This window comes from Sebastes umbrosus, chromosome 18 (genome assembly GCF_015220745.1).
Source record: "Sebastes umbrosus isolate fSebUmb1 chromosome 18, fSebUmb1.pri, whole genome shotgun sequence".
NCBI classification, from domain to species: domain Eukaryota; kingdom Metazoa; phylum Chordata; class Actinopteri; order Perciformes; family Sebastidae; genus Sebastes; species Sebastes umbrosus.
The window spans coordinates 14,187,200-14,208,573 of NC_051286.1; the positions used below are offsets into that span (position 1 = coordinate 14,187,200).

Here is a 21,374-nt window from a genome sequence, read left to right on the forward strand (position 1 = left end):
GAATTAAGTTTAAAACAGACAATATTGTGAACTACAATGAGATGTGAAAAGCTTAAAAATCAATAGACACGATGGCAATCCCTGCATCTTCATTTTCACTATCCTCAATTTTAACAAGCTGTTCTCGGATACCGTTTGCAGCTTTACCTACGAAAAGTAATTCACTGTATATCCCACGAAATCAATTCATATGTAAATCATATAATTGTGAACCAGCAAGTATAAAGAGCAACAAACACTGCATAGGGAGGAGGTCGGTGTGGATGGGTGAGTTAAAAAAACACCAGACTATTGCCCAGGAGACCAGTGTTTTTCACCCTGTGTGAAACCAGAAGTCAACGTTAATTTATTTCTCACGTATCTTCCGTACTTAAGTTATACCACTTCTGGTGTTATTTGAACCCAAACCACGATATTTTCCTAAAACTAAGTAGTTTTGTTGCCTGAACTTAACGAAGTTGTTTCTGTGAATATGGAAGTTTATTTTGAAAATACTGGAGTGGAAATGACACACTTCGTCATGTGTTGCTGGTAGGGCTTTCAACGTTAACACGATATAAAGTGTTCAAATTGTTTTAACGCCACTAATATCTTTAACGCATTAATCAATCTTTTGGAGGTTATAGTGGACAAGCGTGAATCCAGTGTTAAAGAGTGGAGATACTAGCATCATACAAAACAACAAAACCTAAGGAATCCATTTGAACCAACCTAGCTTGTCGCAAAGGAGGTCAAATAACACTACGAAGTTATGCAAAATTTTGGCGAGGAAAAACTGTCATGGCCATTTTAGAAGGGGTCCCTTGACCTCTGACCTCAAAATATGTGAATGAAAATGGGTTCTATGGGTACCCACGAGTCTCCTCTTTACAGACATGCCCACTTTAGTCAAGTGAGCACAATGACACACTGACAGCTGTTGTTGCCTGTAGGGCTTTTTTTAAGTTGATCATATTTTTTATATAAAAATGCAGTACCTGTGAGAGTTTCTAGACAATATTTCTCATTGTTTTGAGTTGCTAACTGTTTTCCAATAATAAATATATACATACATTTGCATAAAGCAAGTATATTTGCCCCACTCCCATATTGATAAGAGTATACACAAATCTCTCTTTAAGGTACATTTTGAACAGATAACAAATGTGCGATTAATTTGCGATTAATCGCGATTAACTATATTAATCCACTGATAGCCTCAGTTGCTGGACATTCGTAGGAAAAAGCACGAATAATTAGGAATAACTTTTTGTGAGATATCATACGAGCATTTGAATGAGGATACGTTGATTTTAAACCATTTTTACCATTACAATTCATTCACTACAGCTCTTCAATAAAAACATATTTGAGGCTATAACAGTCTGGGTCAGTGATGAGTTTCTGAACCAGCTCTTTCTGTCTGATCCATCTTTGTCTTTGTTTGAGGCTCCAGAAATGGCTCTTCTAATCTAGCTAATTGCCGTTTCCCAGAGCTCGGCATTTAAGAAGAAGAGCTGGGTCACCAAACAGCCGTTGATCAAAACATCCTATTAAGGTGAAGAAACAAAAGGCTCTCACAATCCTAACAATGTGCCACTTGTGATTCAACAGTTTGCTCTGTGGGCACAAAGCATTAATTAGGGCAATAACTTCATGCTATTGCCATTCTATAGTCTCCATTTCTGTATGAGTGCATCTATTTATGCTCTGAAGTTTGTCGGGGACTCTGACTTGCCGAGTGTGCCGCATTCCCCCGTCCCATGTGCAGATGTGTTATTGGCGTAATGAGGAAAATACTTTGGGAAACGTGGGAGAGAGGCCCCCCAAACCCCGAAAAACTTTCCTGACAAAATAATATTCCTCATTGTGGTCACTCGTAACGAGAATTGACATAATTACTTGGACCCATTTCTTGTCTAATTAGCACACTTCCACAGTGGACAGGGACTAGCAGTTAGGCAGGAGAAGGGAATCGGACAGGCATGGCAGTGGCAACACAAAAAAGGGGCCTCTGGTTTCAGTGTAATTAGGTGAGACAATGCCCCTGACTGTTTTGAGCTATGGCAGCGGCTCAGAGCCGGGGCCGAGCAGGCGAGCGGACGCCCCGTGAGCTATGTCTATCCGAGACCCTAATAAGCCCCTAATTGTCTTTTTTTGATTCACACAGGCAGCGCCAGCAGACATGAAGACAGCCTATTCTTGGTCTCCTGCGGAGAGCGTTTCCCTCGTCCCGCAGGACGAGAGAGATTTGAGTTGACTCACTCAGGACCTTCACTGTTGGCCCTGAGACTCTGGACAACTTGTGTTAACGTCCTGTGACAGCGTCCCAAACCTGGAGAGCTGCCAACATGTTGAAAACAGAGAAGCAGGAGCCGCTATGTATGTTTCTTTACAGACAGCCAAGAGGTGCATCAGAAAGTACTTCATACTATTTTCTGAAAATAATCTTACAATCTTGGATTACCCTTGATACCTTTGGGTACACAATCAGCTGAATATAGTAAACATGACATAATGTTAAATTGCCACAGATTACATGAACAGTATTCATTTGAAGACCTGATAATATTCACTCTCCTTTTCAATGTATCGTCATTTAACGGTTCATATGATATCTTACGAAAAGTTATTCCTCATTCTGTATTTGTTTTCCTACGAATGTCAAGCAATGTGTGTCAATTTCCGCTTGTTGCACAAATACAGTCTTTTCAAAATAAACTTCCGTCTTAACAGGAAACAACTTGGGTTGGTTTAGGCAACAAAACTACTTAGTTAGGTTTAGGAAAAGATTTCAGGAGAAGATCGTTTACGTCATTACGTGTCAAATCAACGTTGACTTCTGGTTTTACATGGGTTACGAACACTGGTCTCCTGGTTTTTTACCCACCCATCCACCCCTCCCTACATGGCGTTTATCGTTCTTTCATGAGATATATACGAATTACAGTACATTGCTTTTCGCTGGTATAGCTACGAACGGTGTATGAGAACACCAACTCCTGAGGGAAATATCAGACACTTTAGCTGTTAAACGCTCCGCTGTGTTCACCAGCTAGACGCTAGACTGCTGTTTGGTGCTGGGCAGGAAGCGATTGCAGTGGGTTTATCAGGGCTTTTTCTTGCTGAAAACAGCTGATAATGCTGATGAGAGAGTCGGGTGATAATCTTCTGTGGGTTTGTCACGACGAACAACCCTCTTACCCGTTACATCCCATCCATTCATATAAAAAAATACTAGGGCTGTCAATCAATTAAAATATTTAATTGTGATTAATCTGACTTGACTATGACTTACACAAAACCGCATGTGATTATCATAAAGTGGGCATGTCTGTAAAGGGGAGACTCGTGGGTACCCATAGAACCCATTTTCATTCGCATATCTGGAGGTCAGAGGTCAAGGGACCCCTTTGAAAATGGCCATGCCAGTTTTTCCTCGCCAAAATTTAGTGTAGGTTTGGAGCGTTATTGAATGACAAGCTAGTATGACATGGCTGGTACTAATGGATTCCTTAGGTTTTCATATTTCACTCTAGCTTTAGAACTCAGCCCGCTACAATCTCCGAAAGATCGAATAGCGGCCGAGGTTAATTAAAAAACGCAAGTTGCCTTAATGCGTTAAAGAAATTTGAAATTATTATTTATTATTTATATATAAATAATTATCATTCACAGCAGTGAAACAACTTCACAAACATGACAATGGTCGTCACCTTTTCTGTTCAGTTCGTTTAAAAAAAAAAATCACAAAATGCAGCTTCCACTGTGATGAAATCAACATTCAGCTTGCTAACTTACGTCCAATAATTTGTCTTAGCTAGAACTGAATATATTATTATTATTATCAGATTCACTTTCTTTTTCTTGCAGCTTAAGGAAACTATGAACCACAAGCAGCTGGACTCTACAGGCTGCATTTCAACACTGAGCCTGTTTAACCAAACACACACAGACTGGTCCATATGTTTGAGGCCACGTCTGATGGCAGGTGGTACCCAGAAGACTCACTATATTTCATAACTCCCTCTCTCTAACATCCCCTGCGGTCATGGCCTCTCCGCTCAGAGGAACGTCAATCCGATGTGCCCTCACTCCTTTAATTAGCTGTCAATTAGTGCAAATGAATCAACTCTTCGCCTAATTAAGCAATGCCACCAGGCAGCTCCCATATACGGGCCATTGTGTGGGCAGCATGAGAAAACCACAGCTAGCAAACTCGCTTTGGATCACGGGTGCAACTTAACGATCACACTGACACACTGTGTTCAGGGAGCCTTGTGTGTGTGTGTGTGTGTGTGTGTGTGTGTGTGTGTGTGTAAGGGAGGGTGAAGTTACACACTTTACAATACAGTGATCAGGCAATGCTAAATGATTTTTCCTGAATCATATTCTGTTATTTTATGTATCTTGTGCACCACGATAGCTTCAGTCCACTTGCATAATTTCCTATTTTTGACCCGCTGTCACATTTACAAAAACACACTCTCACACGAGCACTTAACTCTCCATTTAGGCCTTTAAATGTTTCTAATCTTCTAATCCCCCAATGCCCGATTCAGATCGCTGCTCTGTGGATTTAACACCAGCTTGTCTTTTACTGAGAAGACTTACTTTCACCAAACATGTCACTCATGCCATGCCGGATGATTTAAACCTGGGGGCCGTTGTTAAATGGCCCATGGTGATTTTTTTTTAATAAACTAGAATATGGCTTGAGCATATTTCTAATAAATTGCACTGTACGTACATTGTACATCCTAGTTTGAACGCTACAGTTGATGTCGAGTAAATTTAGTGGAATTATCTCCGTCTTAACCTCTTGGAAAATGTGGTGTTTGGTTTGTTCAAAAACCCCAAAACAATATTTTCTTATAATAAATTTGATACATTTTCTTTTAATCTTTTATTCATAAATATAACATTTAACAATAAATACCTTATTTTGTTGTTTTCTTGAAGGATGTTGAGCAATATGTGAACCCACTTTCTACTTCGACTAAGAAAAAGGCTATTAAGACACTCAATATATGTCGTTTTTAATATTTTTGTTTGGTGTGAAATACCCCTGGCTCTTTTGTTATTGTTATACTGAATGTGAATTATGTTCTTTTGTTTAATAAAGAAAGAAAGTAGAGATAAGTAGACAACTAGTGTAAAATAACATGACGCCGTGGGTTGGTTTTCCTCCCGTCCTCCCCAATTTTTTAAGTCACACGCCGCCACTGATCTTAATATTAGACTTACAGATTTACATCTTACATTTACATTGTACTCTTTTAAGTGGGCGATTAGGCCGGGAACAGAAACCAATATTTGACAATTTCTGCCTGTTTTAACTTCACCTATTTACAGATTTAAACACATAAAGTAAAAATATTTTAAGTGGACACTTTAGCAGCAGATGCAAAAATACTTTATATAATATGTGGGGACACCAATAAACTACTGTAATGTCAAACGTTAAACTGTTCAGTAGTGTTGCGTTATTTTGATAGAAAGTTAATTTTCTATGGCACATAGGGTTTTCTGGTCTAGAAACACTGATTTTCTTTTGGTGAAACTGGTTGAAAACTACGCATTTACTATTGTTTGGCCCGTGACTCCTTATATTTTTCTGGATATGGCCCACAATCAAAAAAGTTTGGCCCTTTCCCTGATTTAATCTGTCACTGTATTTGTCGATGCATTTTAAAAATGTGAGAGCATGTGAACTCTTTTCTGTTTGATTTCCAGGTAACTCTTTTTTTCTCAATTCAAGTGACATTTTCTAGAATATTTGAATAATCAAGTCTTAAGCTGTGACCTTCCTCTGGTTAGCCAACTTTTTTGATCCACATGAAACGGTTATTTTTGACAATGAACAGAGTTTTGATTCCATTTTTCCAAAATGTTTATGATTTCCCTGGGATTAATACCCCGTGTTTTCCTTCCACTTACAACCTCAGACTCCAGAAAATGATGTTGTCATGCAGTCCACATACTTAATTTACAGTCGGAGTGGAAATGTAATCTCTTCAAGACATCTGTTTACTTCTGACTCACAAGACAAGAGCCTGATTTTTTTATTCTTAAGAGTGATATTGTTTTCAGTCGACTGAATAAAACATTGGCATCACCTTTGATATAAGTCTACAGTTACACAGTGATTTTTCAAGGTTGCTTCATTACTGAGAAAGAACTTATAACACAAACTAAAATCTAATTTTCACTCAAAGGGGACGGGCTATTTTACACTCACATAACACACACGAGAGGATGAATACTGAGGAATGAATCTGGTAAGATGTTGCAAAAGGTCAAGTGGGCGACTAATTAAACAATCTGCACCTCATTGATTGAATGAGCTGCATAGATGACCTGAACAGTTATTGCAGTGATAAATCAATTAGTAAAACATTACAAATAAAAATATATCAGATGTTTATCTTGGAATGGCTGCAGAGCCATAGCCAGGATTTTATAAATACTGAGGTCATGAGGGAAGTCCACCCAAGACACCAAAAAATTGTTCAGAAATTTTTGAATTATTTAGATTTTTCATTTATTGAGTTAGTTGTTTAATTATATTTTTGCACGTTTTATTGAAGTTTGTTCATCACGATATCTATAGAAAATTTGAAAGAAAAAAATATGAATAATGCCATCAGTCGAATTTATCTTTAACTTTGTTTATTGTGTGCTTTGTCTCTTTTTTGGTGAATGCACTACACTCAAAATACGAGTGTAGGGAGGTGGAGAGAGAATTTGTAACCATAACTGTGCATACTTGATTTTTTAAAAATATCACAGTTATCATCAATACCGGTATATCACAACACCCCTAAGCACAATTAATTAACTCAATATAGCTGCCTGTATTTTCCTTTAATTGAATTAATTTCCAGGAAACTTCCCAGGAGACCCATAAAATAAAACGTTTTGTTTACCTGCATAGAGGTCTACAAGCTGGTTAAATATTAGTGAAGGTCACTGCCTGTTAAACTTTTTTAGTAATTTAGTAAAAAGTGTGTTGAGTGGTTATATTTTTTTTTACATAATTTCTAAGCTTTTCACATGTATTGAAATATAATTTATGAATTTTGTTTATAGGTGAATCACGGGCATTGTTTTCTTGTATTTAGTTCTTAGGCAGGCTCCTGAGCTGACGTCCACTTGGAGTATCTGTTTGTTTGTGTGTCAGTGTTACCACCGCTGCAGTATGTCTTTCATAGGGCTGCAACTAACGATTATTTTCATTATTGATTAATCTTCCGAGTATTTTCCAGATTAATCGATTAATCTCCGGTCTGTAAAATGTCACGAAATAGTGAAAAATGTCCATCCCAGTTTCTCAAAGTCCAAGTTGATGTCTTTAAATGTCTTGTTTTGTCCAAAACCCAAAGATATTCAGTTTAATATGATATTAAACAGAGAACAACTGGAAATCTCCATATCTGAGAGGCTGATAACAAAATTTTATGACATTTTTGAATGAAAAATTACTTTAACGATTAATCATTTATCAAAATAGTTTTCTGTCTATAAGTCGACTAATCGCTGCAGCTCTAGTCTTTCATATGTTGTCCTTTATTTATTTATTTAGTTGGCTTCAACGTAGTCCAATTCAAATATGTTGAGTCTAAAAATACTGGAATCAGCCTAAAAATGATCTACCATGTGTACGTTTTTTACTACATACGTGAATTCCCTCAAGGTTGCTAAAACCCCGAAATTTGCTCCCAAAATAAAAGGCTTCATTAAGTCTGTATGTGCATGCTGCTTCACTCAAACACAGTGATGTAAGGATGCTTTGTGTCATGAAGAAGCAAACTCATTTTCAGGCACGTGAGCAGTTCAGCCATGTTGCCTCCCTCCCTGCAGCAGCCACTCTGGACCATTACAGGCTGTAATTGTTATTTAATGGATTAAACATTCATCCTTCCTGTGCGAACCCCCCGAGGGCCGGATGACAGCCTCGCCATGTTCACACCGCTAAACATCCCCCCATCACACACACCCGGCGACGCTCATTTGACGGCAGTGTTTGTGCTTAAAATTCAATTACCCACTTATTGATGGCTCTCTGGGGTGCTAAAGAAGTGGACACGGTGCTGGTGGAGGTGTGGATGATTTCCCAGGAGGCCTCAGTCTCCTCCGCACATCTCCAGCTGGATCTATTTCATGGCTTTACTCATCAGCGGCAGACGCAGATGGAGCAGAAGCAGCCGTCATACACCTGCACACACCAGCGCACGCAGACACAGACACACACACACAAAACACAAGTAATTTATTATTGTGCGCTGACAGTATAAGAGTAACAAGACATTCTGTGAGCTTTATCTGGTGGTCAGGAAAATTGCATTTGAAATAAAATAAAATAAAATAAAATAAAATAATTAAACCAAACAAAAATTAAATTAACTTAAACTAAACTAAATAAAACTAAAATTCAATTAAATTCAACTAAATTCAATTCAATTCATTTAAACGAATAAATTAATAAAATTAAATTAAAAAAATGAAATAAAAATAAACCAAAACAAAACAAAAAAATAATAAAATAAAATAAATAAAATAAAATAAAATAAAATAAAATAAAATAAAATAAAATAAAATAAAATAAAATATCCCTATAACAAGTGACCAAAATCAAACCATTTTTATGAAGACAGGGCATACCTACACTTCACATTTTAGGGCTTCAACTGAGAATTACTTTCAATATCGATTAATCTATCAATTATTCAATTGATCGATTTAGTCCATAACATGTCAGAAACTAATGAAAAAGTGTCCAACACAATTTCCCAGAGCTCAAATTGACGTCTTTACTGTAAATTTGTTATTTTCTCTAACTGACAGTCCAAAAAGAAAAGATATTTTATTTTAAATGGCACGAAACTGAGAAAAAGGGTGCCCCACTCAGGCACATATGTAGACAGCCTTGACATAAATTATGAATTAATTCTTATTGGTTATTATCATACGAAATTGATAATTATTGTCAAAAGCAAAAAACATTCACCTCTATACTGTCTCCAAACATTTATAAGGGGTTTCATTGCTTTAGATGCAACAAATAAGCACTTGACGCTGCACCAAAAGCCACAGGTAGCCCCACAGGTTAGCCACGCGTCTTAAAGTCCCCTGAGGCCTCCGGGGGCCCCACAGGAACACTCGGCTTGCCGCTGGCCTCGTTCCCCCGCTAATTACAGCACTCATCTCTGCTCTCCCACGAGACGCCACCACTCTGATGACAAGACGCTGCACAGTTTGGAGCTCTGCATCGCCGGGCAACAGCTGGGGCTGCCGGCTGCACGTCAATACCCAGTGGGGTGGTAAGGGGAATAATGATGCTGTGTGTGTGTGTGTGTGTGTATATATGTTGGGGGAAGCACGATGCATTCATTCACACCATGCAGGGAGGATTTTGTTGCTATTTTGCAGATGACTCCCAAAATCTGATGTAGTCTTGTTGAATTTCTGCTTTGAAACTTAAACCATCACACAATAAGATGCAGTCTGAGGTCAGATATCCAACATCATATAATCTACCATGATTAGAAAATAAAGATGAATCTTGTTGTCCTTCCGTGTGACAGGGTCAGACTACAGCTTACACGTCCCTAAGGATGACACTGGATCGATGAGCTCTGTACATACTGTACTCCTCTCAGTGTGATTGCACTGACTGTTCATTAGCAGGACGCTGGGCTTTAATGGCCTGCACACTTCTGTCGGCCGTAAATCTCCAGACTCCACCCAGGTTTGCTCCCCTGTCTCATCAAAGGGTTGTGAAGAATGAAGTCAGTGTGATGAAAAAGAGAATGAGATTTATCTGCCTCTCTCCTCCTCCTCCTCCTTCTCCTCCTCCTCTTCTTCTTCAACGCACCAAGACGAGCTCATGAGCGCAGAAAAATGACAAGCGGGATCTCGCCAAGACACACCCATGAATGTGATGATGCCACTGGATGTGTTTGAGATGCTGATGATGAGCCTGCTGCTGGCCAAAGACAGGAACGCCAGTGTGTCTTTCTGTCGGATCGAAATGTGGAGGGAGTACGGTGAGGACTCAAAAGCAGAGACTCAAAGGCAGAGTCAGACAGATAAAAGTGAGGTCTACTTTGTGTGTTGAGGCCAGAAGGAAGCGACAGACAGGCAGCTGGCGAAGGCAAAAAGCCCAAAAGGGACGAGGCAGGCAGGTAGATCAGGAACATATAGCTGGAGCACAAAGGCATGAAGCTAGACTGACAATCACGCAGCTAACTAGTGTTTGTGGGCAGTAATACAGTGGGTGTTTCTCAAAGTCAAGCAAGGATCCTTTAACGGCTGAATTTCAAGGATGCTACGGCATCGAATCCCGCCAAAGACTGTTCCAATGTCAAGGATTCTTTGAATTTCTACCAAGGACTAAGAACTACATTCAGAGGATTTTCAAGGATGCATATATGTGTCCTCCATGCTCCTAAAACCCCCACAAAGCTATGTGCACAAATGCATTTCCTGTCCCCTAATTTGGAAACAGGGGAAATATGCTAGTAGTTTCACCTCCAAAATATGTTTCTGAACAAATTTTAGGCGAGAAATTGCCAAACCAGTTGCTGAATCTCCACTCATAGTAGATCTACGCCTAATTTAAAGCTTCAGTAGGCAGAACGTTTTTGGCATCGTTGGGCAAAAATTCCATAGTAACCTTTCAGCATATTGTAATTCAAGTGTTCTGAGAAAAAAACTAGACTTCTGCTCCTCCTCATGGCTCTGTTTTCAGGCTTTAAACAATCTAGCCCGTGATGGGAGACTTTGACCAATCACAGGTCATTTCAGAGAGAGAGCGTTCCTATTGGCTGTTGTTCCAGCTGGTGACCGATGCTTGGTATTTCCTCAACTTATCTCAACATGGCTGCCGGGCCACAAATGTTATCATTTTACAGCTAAACAGTACACTACAAGATGTTTCTGTAAACATTTGAGGCGAGAAATAGACATTACAGTAACAGAATATTGATTCATATTTGATCAGCGCTGCCTAGTTTGACCGTTTGATCAGAGTTTGCGAGTGATTGACAGCTGCTCAGAGACGGCAAGGCTCCAGCTCGACTCTGATTGGTTGTTTTCCTCCGGTCTGTGAAATCTTGCTGATGCCATTAGGGGCACCGGAGAAGGCCACATGATTTTTTTCAGATTACCTGTCTCATGCAATACTGTCAGAATATAGTGACCGTTTTATAAAAATATTTTTTCTAAATCATATTTACTCCATTTCTACCCACTGCAGCTTTATAGGTCTGTTCCGACCTTCGTTGCTTAGTGTCAGACTCGTTCAGAGAGTTATTAATAGCACAAAAGAGGCCGGCAAAGGCCGATACAGTGGGTTAGGTTATCTAACTCGGTGAATTAAGGCTTTATTTTCGACTGAACCAGATTTGGTGTTTGTTGGAAGAATCTATTTTGTAGGGCTGCCACCTTGTTTTGGTGTTTGTCAACTATTTCTTTAGTCCATTAGTAATTTTTTTTATGCTTTTTTCGAAGTGAATATCTTATTTCCTAGAAACTTATGAGCACATCGCTCGTAAACACAAGATTTAAAGTGGTGCTTTTGAAACTCAGTTTTACAGATTTGTCGATTAAATCAACTAGATCACATTCATTTTTTATTGAATTATCTGCAACATTTTGTTTTACTTTTCTTTTCAAATGTCGATAACCCACCCTCTGTTTTTTTTTCCCTTTATTAAGTGTATGTAGGTTATTTTCTAAATATTTTTTTGTCTTCATTTCATTTGTGAAAATTGGAAAATGAAAAGAGAAAATGTCATCATTGCTTTAAGGTTGCAGCTTAACCAGGAGACTATGAACCTTTTCTAGCTGTTAGAGGCAGAATCCTTAATAAATAACTCAACTTCATGTCTGATATGACATCAGGAAAATGAAAGTGTTGGATTCAGAGTCAGATTGACTCTCTCTTTGGATGTTTCACCATTAACTAGGCAGTCACAGCCACAATCTATTCAGCACAAGTCGGATGAATCATTATGATTATCTATTATAAACCGAGACCAGATATGTTACCCTGCTGGTTGTAGTTCTAGGTCTTAATCTTTCAGAGGGGCTAATTGTCAGAAAATGCTGTTTGACAGTTGGATGATGTCATGGTCTGACCAGTGAGTGTGGGGCAGTGGAGAGTAAAGACCTTTTTTTCCTGCAGTTCCAGGTCAATAAATTTAGGTCAGAGAACAATACACTCTCTCTGTTAGACCGTAACGGGGTGCCTGAACCCCTCTCAGGCTCCCCTCTGACCCTCATCCCAAGCCTTCACATCCAACCACTCAACACGTTACACTTGGCAGACACAGTAAAGCTCCCTGTGGATTGAGCTGTTTCATCCCTTGGAATAAAGCAGGTTGGGGAGTCACCTTGTGGTTAGATATTACAATTACACTTCTTTCTTTCTTTCTATCTATGGACTCTGAGGTCATGTCCTTGTCCATAGTTTTTTGTGGGAATTTTGTTTAAGGAGGAAAACTACATCCCACGATTAAAAAAGACACAATGAATATTTTAGGCTGGTTCGGGTATTTCTAACTAGGCATATTTAAATGTTCCATTTTTAGGTCAATAAATAAACAAGTGTCGGCATATTTCCCCACGTGAAATTGTATTCTGACATTCTAAAGGAGACTTTGAAACAGTATTAACTTAGCCCTACGTGTTGGTATATAAAATATAAATTGTACAGTTACCTGAAATAATATCATATAACATTTTCAGTACATCACCTGTCAACATCATAAAAAAACATTAAATAAAATGAGTTTTAAAGGTCCCATATTATAAAAAAGTGAGATTTTCATGTTTTTTATTATAAAGCAGGTTTAAATCCTATATAAAAACTGTGAAAGTATCGAAACACTCAATCCACAGGGAAATACACACAGCCCCGTATTCAGAAATTCTGCATTTGAAACAAGCTGTCAGGATTTCTGCCCATTTGTGATGTCACGAATATACAATATTTAGACCCTTGACACAATTTTAAACGTAAACATTCTAAACGTGTCCCAGTTTATTCTTGTTGCAGTGTATGGGAATGTCATCAGCTGACAGGAAGTACACATGGACCCAAGCTGCCTCACAACGCAATTCCGTTGCAATTCCGTCAAAATGCGCTAAAACGGAGCGTTTCAGACAGAGGGTAAATACAGGTATATTCAGGCTGACAGTATGAGGAAAATAAAGGATTTTAACATTATAGCATGTAAACATGTTCTAGTAGAAACACAAAATACAAGTATGAACCTCAATATGAGCATGATATGGGACCTTTAAGGTATATTCTGAACAGTTAAAAAATGTGGGATTAATCGTGATTAATCAATCATGCAATTAATTGCGATTAAATATTATACAACCACCTTCCTCTGTGAAGCTTCACTGGATTTAACCAGAAAATAAAACACAACTTAAACAATTAAACAAAAGCAATCGACAATGAATAACAAAAGCTCCACAGCAGCTGCAGCCACAATTAGTGTGTTGTTGTATCCTACAGTACTCACCTGTTGTGGACGGTATTTTGTGAGCTTTATGAACAAGTCCTCCTCAATCAGCTCAACTTCTCTGCACATCCATCCTCAAAGCAACCAGTCCTCTCAGCCTCTCTCTGTCCCACTGCTCTCCTCAAACTTTTCAAACATTTTGAGTTGAATGAGGCTCTGCAGGCACAAAAAGGGATTAAGGCATTAAACCAGTGATTAATAAAGGTTAATAAAACCTTTATTGTTACCTGTGCCGAGGTACAATAATGCTAACATTAACCATAGCCCATAATTACGTAATTCTTTATTTCATTGCGATGTTGTTGAGCTTACCCGCTGCTAGCCCCGCAGGTGTTGTGGTCCGGGTTGTACCTGCCCAACGAGATTTGCACACATCTCGCGAGAGCACGCACTGCGAGATCATCTTTTTACTTAAAGGTCCCATATCGTGCTCATTTTCAGGTTCATACTTGTATTTTGTGTTTCTACTAGAACATGTTTACATGCTGTAATGTTAAAAAAAAAACTTTATTTTCCTCGTACTGTCTGCCTGAATATACCAACGCTCCGTTTTAGTGCATTTCAATGGAATGGCAACAGAATTGCAAAGGAATTGCGTTCCTTGCTTGGGTCCATGTTTACTTCCTGTCAGCTGATGTTATTATACACTGCAACAGGAAATAAACTGGGACACATTTAGAATGTTTCTGTTTAAAACTGTGTAAATGGTCTAAATATTGTATATTTGTGACATCACAAATGGACAGAAATCCTAACGGCTTGTTTCAAACGCACAATTTCTGAATACGGGGCTGTGTGTATTTCTCTGTATATTGAGCATTTTGATAGTTTAACAGTATTTACTTGAGTATTCCCATTTTATGCAACTTTATACTTCTACTCCACTACATCTCAGAGGCAAAATGTACTTTTTTACTCCACTACATTTTTTCTGATAGCTATAGTTACTTTTCAGATTAAGTTTTTTTCCATACACTTACTGTCCAGTGAAAACTGTGCATCTCCAATTTTTTGATGATTTTGTTCAGATAAACTGAAGGATTAAGGTTTTTTTTAATGGGTTGAGAAAATTCTCCTACTTCTTATATTGATACACTATTAAAAAAACTTGCATTAGCTGGAAAATGCTAAATATAGTACTGACTATAGAGGAAGAATACACATAAATATTGGTTGTCTGGGAGATAACCCAAAACCCCAAACTTGCAAAACTCGCTGCCCGACGACCTATCCTAACCTTAGTTATTCAAGGTCAATGCCTAACCATGACCATCTCGCAAGAGTTTCGCAATTTGCGTGTTACCTTTTAGCCACGACCATAAATATTTGATTGTAAATTTACAGTAAATTACTGGCTGCTAGTTGCATTACTTTCACAGTAAGTTACTGTGACATATGTACAGTCAGTTATGCCATCATATTACTGATATATAGCAGTATATTTCTGAAGAACTCCTTACCGTACCTCATCAAAAGAAACACAAATGACTGCATCAATCATTATTTAATTTATTTGTTAATTCCGCTGGTTAAAGTTCGTGGTCTTCTGGGTGGTAAAGTTCGCTCATCAGTCGGTAGATGTACGACGGCGCATGTCCTCCGATGTTGGAGATGAACAGTGTGATGAGCTCCGGTGGGACGTAGTCAAACACCGGACAGTGCACGTTCACCTTTGAGAGAATCTCACCTGAAATACGAATTGTAAGCAGTGAAAATTTACTTTTGGATATTATTATACAAAAGAGGAACAATTATTTTAAAAGCTTAAAAACAGATGTTGAAAAGAAAGCATTTTGTGAGGAATGTCAGCGTTACCTTCAGTGAAAGGAAGCACCTCATGCGGAGAGACAAACTTGTGGAAGGTGTCTTCTTCATTTGGGAACTAAGGATGCAAAATAGTTTCTTTGTCATTTTGCTGTCAGCAGTAATGATAGAAATGTGGCAGATTGGAGTGTCTTCTTACCTGAGGCGAGAGCTTGAACATGGGAGCACAAACAATCAGCGGTGTTGAGTGGTGCTTGGCTGCGAGGGCCAGAGTGTGTGTCCCATTGACGGCCCGCAGACCTCCGTTCGCCAGGACTGTCTGTGTACCAATGATGACCTGAAAAGAGATCCCCAAAAGGGTTATTATAGTAAACTGAAACAAAAACGAAAACGAAAATAAGCAGTGAAAAATATTGTTAGTAAACTGAAACTAATACTAAAACTATATTCTTTAAATTGCCTGGTTAAAAACTAATAAAAACAAAATAAAAATTAACGTGAATTCGTTTCAGTTTTAGCTTTTTAGCTATAATTTATCACTACCGAAAAAAAGACAGCATGAATTTCCAACTCTCTCAACATTGAACCACAGAAATTGAATGGACTTGACATTCTAGGAGATAGTGCTATGCTTCAATTGCTTCACATCGGACTCTGGTGGTGCGAAGATTAAATATTAAACATTATGGCCATTCCTACACAGTTCACCAACCATGTATTTTGAATGCGAACAAGCTACTACTAAACTAAAACTAGCCAACGCACTGAAAACTAGCCAAAACTAAATTAAAATGAAATAAAAAAAGTCAAAACTATTATAACCTTGATCCCCACACAGGTTAACTAACCCACATGCTCTGACATGACTCTTTCTTCTGTGGTGTTACATACCTTATTAACACGAGACATGACTGCAAATATGGCAGCGTCTGGGATCACGGTTGTTTCGATGCCGGCTTTTGAGAGACTGGTTGCCATCTCATGTCCCTGGTGAGAGGTGAACAAAGAAATACAAAATTACAACAATCTTTAATGTCAGTTACAACAGATTTTCTTGTTTTTGGCTGGACCGCAGAGGGCCAGCCCTACAAACGCAAAAGTCCATCACTGAGTGACTGACTGATGAAGTTACACAATTGGTCGGCCGAGTGTTGGGAGTGTTGCGGCGAGTTGGAGAGCGTCTGTATTTGTTGAAGAAGTTGAAAAATCTCAACTTTATGCAAATGAGCCCGTCCAGCGTGATGCATCCAGCTCAGGAAACTTGGACCAAGCTGTAAAACTAGGCAACCTAGTTCTAAAATGAAACGAGATTCAGCTGTGGCATCGCCTATTTGTCGCTTAAAATTTTTTCAGAAGTAGATTTTGGTGGATTGTTTAGACGGAATAACAGAAAGTTTACGAGCAGGCCGCCAGTGGAGTGGAGCAGCGCTTCCCCTAGTGTACACGTGTACACGGTCCAGCCATACAGTATACTCGGTTTTGACCGAGTCTTATTACTACATGAACACAATTTTGTGTATCTTGTGTCTTTGCTGTGTATTTCCTACCTGGCAGAAGGGGGCGCACTCTGCCACGATGACGTGGAACTTGCGTTTGCGTGCAGCGTCTTTGAGGAAGGCCTCCACGGTGCGAGAGCGTCCAACAGTCATGATGACTTCATTAGAGTGAATGTGCTCCAGGGCCTGCATTGCAATGTTGTCGGTTGTTCCCTCTGAAAAGTGAAGTGGTAAAGGGAGAAACAGCAACAAATTTTAACCTCAGAGAATAAATACACTTCAGTTTAATTAATGAATACCAGCTGATTGATAAATTACCCGCTTGTTAAAAAGAAAGAAAAAAAAAAAAACGTACCCAGCTCGGTCAGCAGCTCATTGATGGCCTCGATGACGTTTGCTTTGAGGGCGGTGAAATGCTGTCTGAAGTTCTCCTCGCTGAGTCCTCCAGAGGTCAGCAGCTTGTGGAGAGATTCCTGCTGGTCCGTCTCTTCACTGCTGCCTCGAGATCTGCAAGAAAACAACAAGTAAAACAAGTGGGCTTCAAGTTGTTAAATGCTTAGACTGGTTGATGGCATACTCATGGAGACCAAATCAACACATGTTCAAAAGACAAATCAAACCCAGAAAGGATGTAACCATAATAAAATGGACACAGCTTTGATTATATAACTTAACAGCATCTTCTCACAGGACTTTTCAGTATACGTGCCTCCTACTGTATGTGCAATTAATCCAGATCATAATATCCATGGGTCATGTGAGTGTGTATAATCAATGACCTTAATCTATAACCTTTCCAGTGCAGTGACTGGTTTCTGTTAAATCCTCACCTGGCATATTCCTCTCTGATGATTTTCAACACCCGTCTGATCATGTTACCAACAGTTGTCTCTGACGGCTGGGCCGCAGTCATTCTCCTCCCCTCTTTACGGATTATTTCCATCAGATCGCCTGAAACAGAGTAGATGGAATAGGATATCTGTAAATACTTTTTTACAGATAATTAATTTGTGCTTTTCATTCATACTTTACATGGATGGAGAGTGTAACACATAGCAAAACAGATGCACCTTTCTGTACAGTTTACTCATTGCTAAAGAAACATTTGACTCTTTATAATCTTTCACATGCATTGTTGTCAGTTAGCAGTTTCATTTGCACCTCCATGCATATATATTTTATTCTACTGTATGCACATCTTGTATATACACCTTTGAAATTAATAAAGTTCTTTGTATTCGTAACTTATTTGAGTGACCTGTCTCACAGGCACTGCATGACCTCATCCCCAGTTACATTGCTGATCTCCTTGTTCCATATTCGACCTGTCAAACACTTCGATCCTGTAATCTCAGCCTTTTATCCATCCCCCGCTCAAACTGTAAAACAAAAGGTGATCAGGCCTTTTCTGTCTGGAATCACCTCTCCCCCCAATCTATTAGAGCTGCTGAATCTCTGGACTGTTTTAAGCGGCTTCTAAAAACCCATCTCTATAGGCAAGCCTTTCTATAGGCCTCATCCACATGTGTTTGTTTTTGTTTGATCTGTTTCTCACTGTTTCTGTGTGTCATATTGAAATTTGTCCTTGTTTTTATCATTGCTTGATGTTTCTTCTTGTGTGTGAACCACTTTTTAACGGTGTGTTTTAAAAGGTGCTCTATAAATAAAAGGTTTACTTGCTTACTTACTTATTCACATAGAAAACTAGGTCTTTTTATTAGCTCATGTTCCACAAATGATCTCGCATTGTTCACTCAAATGTCAAAACTGTAGACTTTAAATAAAGGTATGGGGGTAAAACAAGCAACTATGTCTATCTGCACAATCAGTGAACTTTATTAGAAACTCGTTCCCTTGAATTAAACCTTCTCCATCTGTGAACTTCATGAATAGAGAGACTATTACACTATTACCACACTGCTGACAGATGTTGCAGCAGCAACAACAGGTTTGACACAACAGTCCTCACAATGACAGCTTTCACACGAGCTCCCTGCACTGCTGTGATGTTAACCTCTCTACATGAACACAGTGACGGCATCATATGTAGTAACCTGCGCTGCTCCATCGAGCCTGGGCTGTGATCCTCCGGAGCAGAGCGGTGGTCTCTCGGGCTGTCTCCGCAGAGCCCCGCAGAGGACCCGTCCCGCTGCCTCCTCGCTTCAGGTCCGACAGGAAGGCTTCAATCCTCTCCGTCAGGTCTGTTTCTCTGTCTGGACCCGGCATGTTTGTTTTTATAAGCGACTTGCTGTCAGGTGTAACTCACTACCATGCGACTGTGTTGACAGGAAGAAGACAGGCGGAAGTACTTCAGGAGTACTTCCGGGTGACTGTGACTGCGCTTACATGTGATTGGTGGAGCCGCGTCACGTGATAGTGCTTCAATTCTGCAGTGTGTTATAGCAACATGGATGTTTTTTTATTTTTATTTTTATTGAAGAAAATTAATTTACAAACATTAAGGCATAGTAATCTAAACTCAATACTTCTAACATACAAGGCACAATTGGATAGGAAAGATAACTTAAATTATAAAAAAAATAATATAATAACAAAAATAAAAGAGGGAGTAGAAAATAATTCAAGGAACAAAAAAAGAAATGCATAAATAAATAAATAGACTAAATAAAGACTGCACTCTTCCATAGTAGCTCTAGGGGTCATCATCATATATGTTCAGTTCTTCATAAGCTCTGAGAGACTTTGCATGTTGTCCATGGATGTATTAGGAGGGTTAGCAAACAAGCAACTGGGAACTTCTAGATCAGGGGTCAGCAACCTTTACTATCAAAAGAGACATTTTAGGCAAAAAAAACAAAAACAAACTGAACATTTGAGCATTGTGATGAAGGTAACACAGTTTATAGTCTAGGTGTATAGTATATAAGTCTAATGCAGTGAGGGCCCCAGTGTAAATGTACTACAGAGTATTAGGGCCACATTGAGGGGAAAAAAATCGGAGATTTACAGAATAAAGTCAGAATATTACAAGAATAAAGTCACAACTTAACGAGAAAAAAAGTCGTAATATTAGAGAATAAAGTCATAACTTTACGAGAAAAAAAGAAAATAACACGCAAAATGACTACTTTATAATATTATGACTTTATTCTCATAATACTACGACCTTTTTCTCTTAAACTTATGACTTTATTCTTGTAATATTATGGCTTTATTCTCGAAATCTCAGATTTATTTATTTTTCCTCAATGTGGCCCTAATACTCCGTCGTACCGTCGTACTGTCGGTACGACGTACCATAGACCTACAACAATGATAAATAAAAATGAAAATGTAAACAAAAAACAGTTATTCATTTCCATTTTTAAAAATCCACAGGGAGCCAGTGGAGAGGAGCTAAAGAGCCCCATGTGGCTCGGGAGCTGCAGGTTGCTGACCGCTGTTCTAGATGTTTTTGGTCTTCCTTATTTGATGATGTACAGTGGGAGAAAGCTTGTAAAAAATTGTGACAAATACTGTATCAATAATAAACTTAAAGAAGTGTCTTTCAAGATATTACATAGTTAGAAAGTGTTAGAAAGATTCAAGCTGGATATTGATTATAAGTGTGATACCTGTGGAATGGAAAAATTAAGTTTTTCCCATCTATTCTTCCACTGTATGAAAACAAGAATGTCCTGGATTGATGTAGCCAACTTCCTACAAAACAAACTGAAGATGAATGTTGAAATAAATATGTTTGATGTAATGCTATATTTTAGTCAAGGTAAGATTGAAAATAACATGCTGTATATGATAAAATGATTTAGTATTTTTTGGAAAATGTCATATTAATAAGAAAAGAATGGTCAGGAACCAAGCCAACTTTCCTGCATTTTATTAATGAATTCAAACAATATAGAACCATCTTACCCAATGTTAAAAACAAAAAAAGACATTAAGATTTTTAAATTATTAAATGAATAAAATATGATGTATATAACATAAACTCTGGCATTATGAAATGTATATGTAATTATTTCTGTTTTGTCTTCTTTTTTAAATTGTCTATGTATCTGTTTGTACTTCTGTTAATGAGCATGTGTTCAATAAAGAAAGCATTATAATAAAAAAAAAAAGCAACTGTGAACTTGACAGTTTCTAAGTGTTTTATGAGCGCTTTAGATCACCTAAGCTTCTGTTAAACACCGTAAAGTATGGCGTTGGTGTGACATTTTAGAAAAATGTCTAATGCAGCCTGGCCATTCGGAACAAGACACCGGTCAAGACACCGGTGTAATGGGTGTAATGCTCAAGACGGTAACCCCTTTAGAATCTATTCCCTTTCATTTAGTTAGATGCCCGGAAATCACTTTTAGTAATAGACCATTTAGCCCTCATCCTCTCAACCTCATAGAAACATGTTGACTTGTTTCTTCTCAAAATATTATTAGTTAATTAATATGGTAAAGTTAATTAATAAGGTAATTAATGTCATCTGAAGAAAGTTAGGAAAGTTATAATTTGCATATTGTGTAAAACAAAAATAGTCAGTGCACATGAGGAAATCTGTGTCTGCTGCATTCATGTCTGTCTTCTTCAAAATGAGGGGCCAGCTTTGAATGTTGTGTTTACAAACATTGTGGGATTCTGT

General features: G+C 38.4%; 2 protein-coding genes across 4 annotated transcripts in view; both read right to left on the reverse strand.

Moving 5' to 3' along the window:
- LOC119477212 (acetyl-coenzyme A synthetase 2-like, mitochondrial) overlaps positions 1–13,922 on the reverse strand; it is a 41,138-nt gene extending 27,216 nt beyond the window's left edge. For 2 of the 3 annotated variants that reach the window (XM_037751177.1, XM_037751172.1), the window contains exons 1-3: positions 13,833–13,922; positions 13,521–13,676; positions 8,027–8,197 (exon numbers count right to left, since the gene is read on the reverse strand). Coding sequence is in view for 1 of the 3 variants with exons in the window: in XM_037751175.1 (XP_037607103.1) it covers position 8,031 (1 nt within the window). In the remaining 2 variants the exon portion in view is untranslated. The remainder of the gene's footprint in view (positions 1–8,026; positions 8,198–13,520; positions 13,677–13,832) is intronic. The other variant, XM_037751175.1, reaches the window with a different exon arrangement.
- Positions 13,923–15,009: 1,087 nt separating this feature from the next.
- Positions 15,010–19,006, reverse strand: eif2b2 (eukaryotic translation initiation factor 2B, subunit 2 beta). The gene is made up of 8 exons (XM_037750482.1): positions 18,835–19,006; positions 17,611–17,731; positions 17,136–17,287; positions 16,832–16,995; positions 16,176–16,271; positions 15,484–15,621; positions 15,336–15,402; positions 15,010–15,207 (listed from the first exon to the last, which is right to left on the reverse strand). Exons 1-8 carry the CDS (start codon positions 19,004–19,006, stop codon positions 15,050–15,052), a joined length of 1,068 nt encoding a protein of 355 aa, XP_037606410.1. The 3' UTR covers positions 15,010–15,049.
- Positions 19,007–21,374: the final 2,368 nt, after the last annotated feature.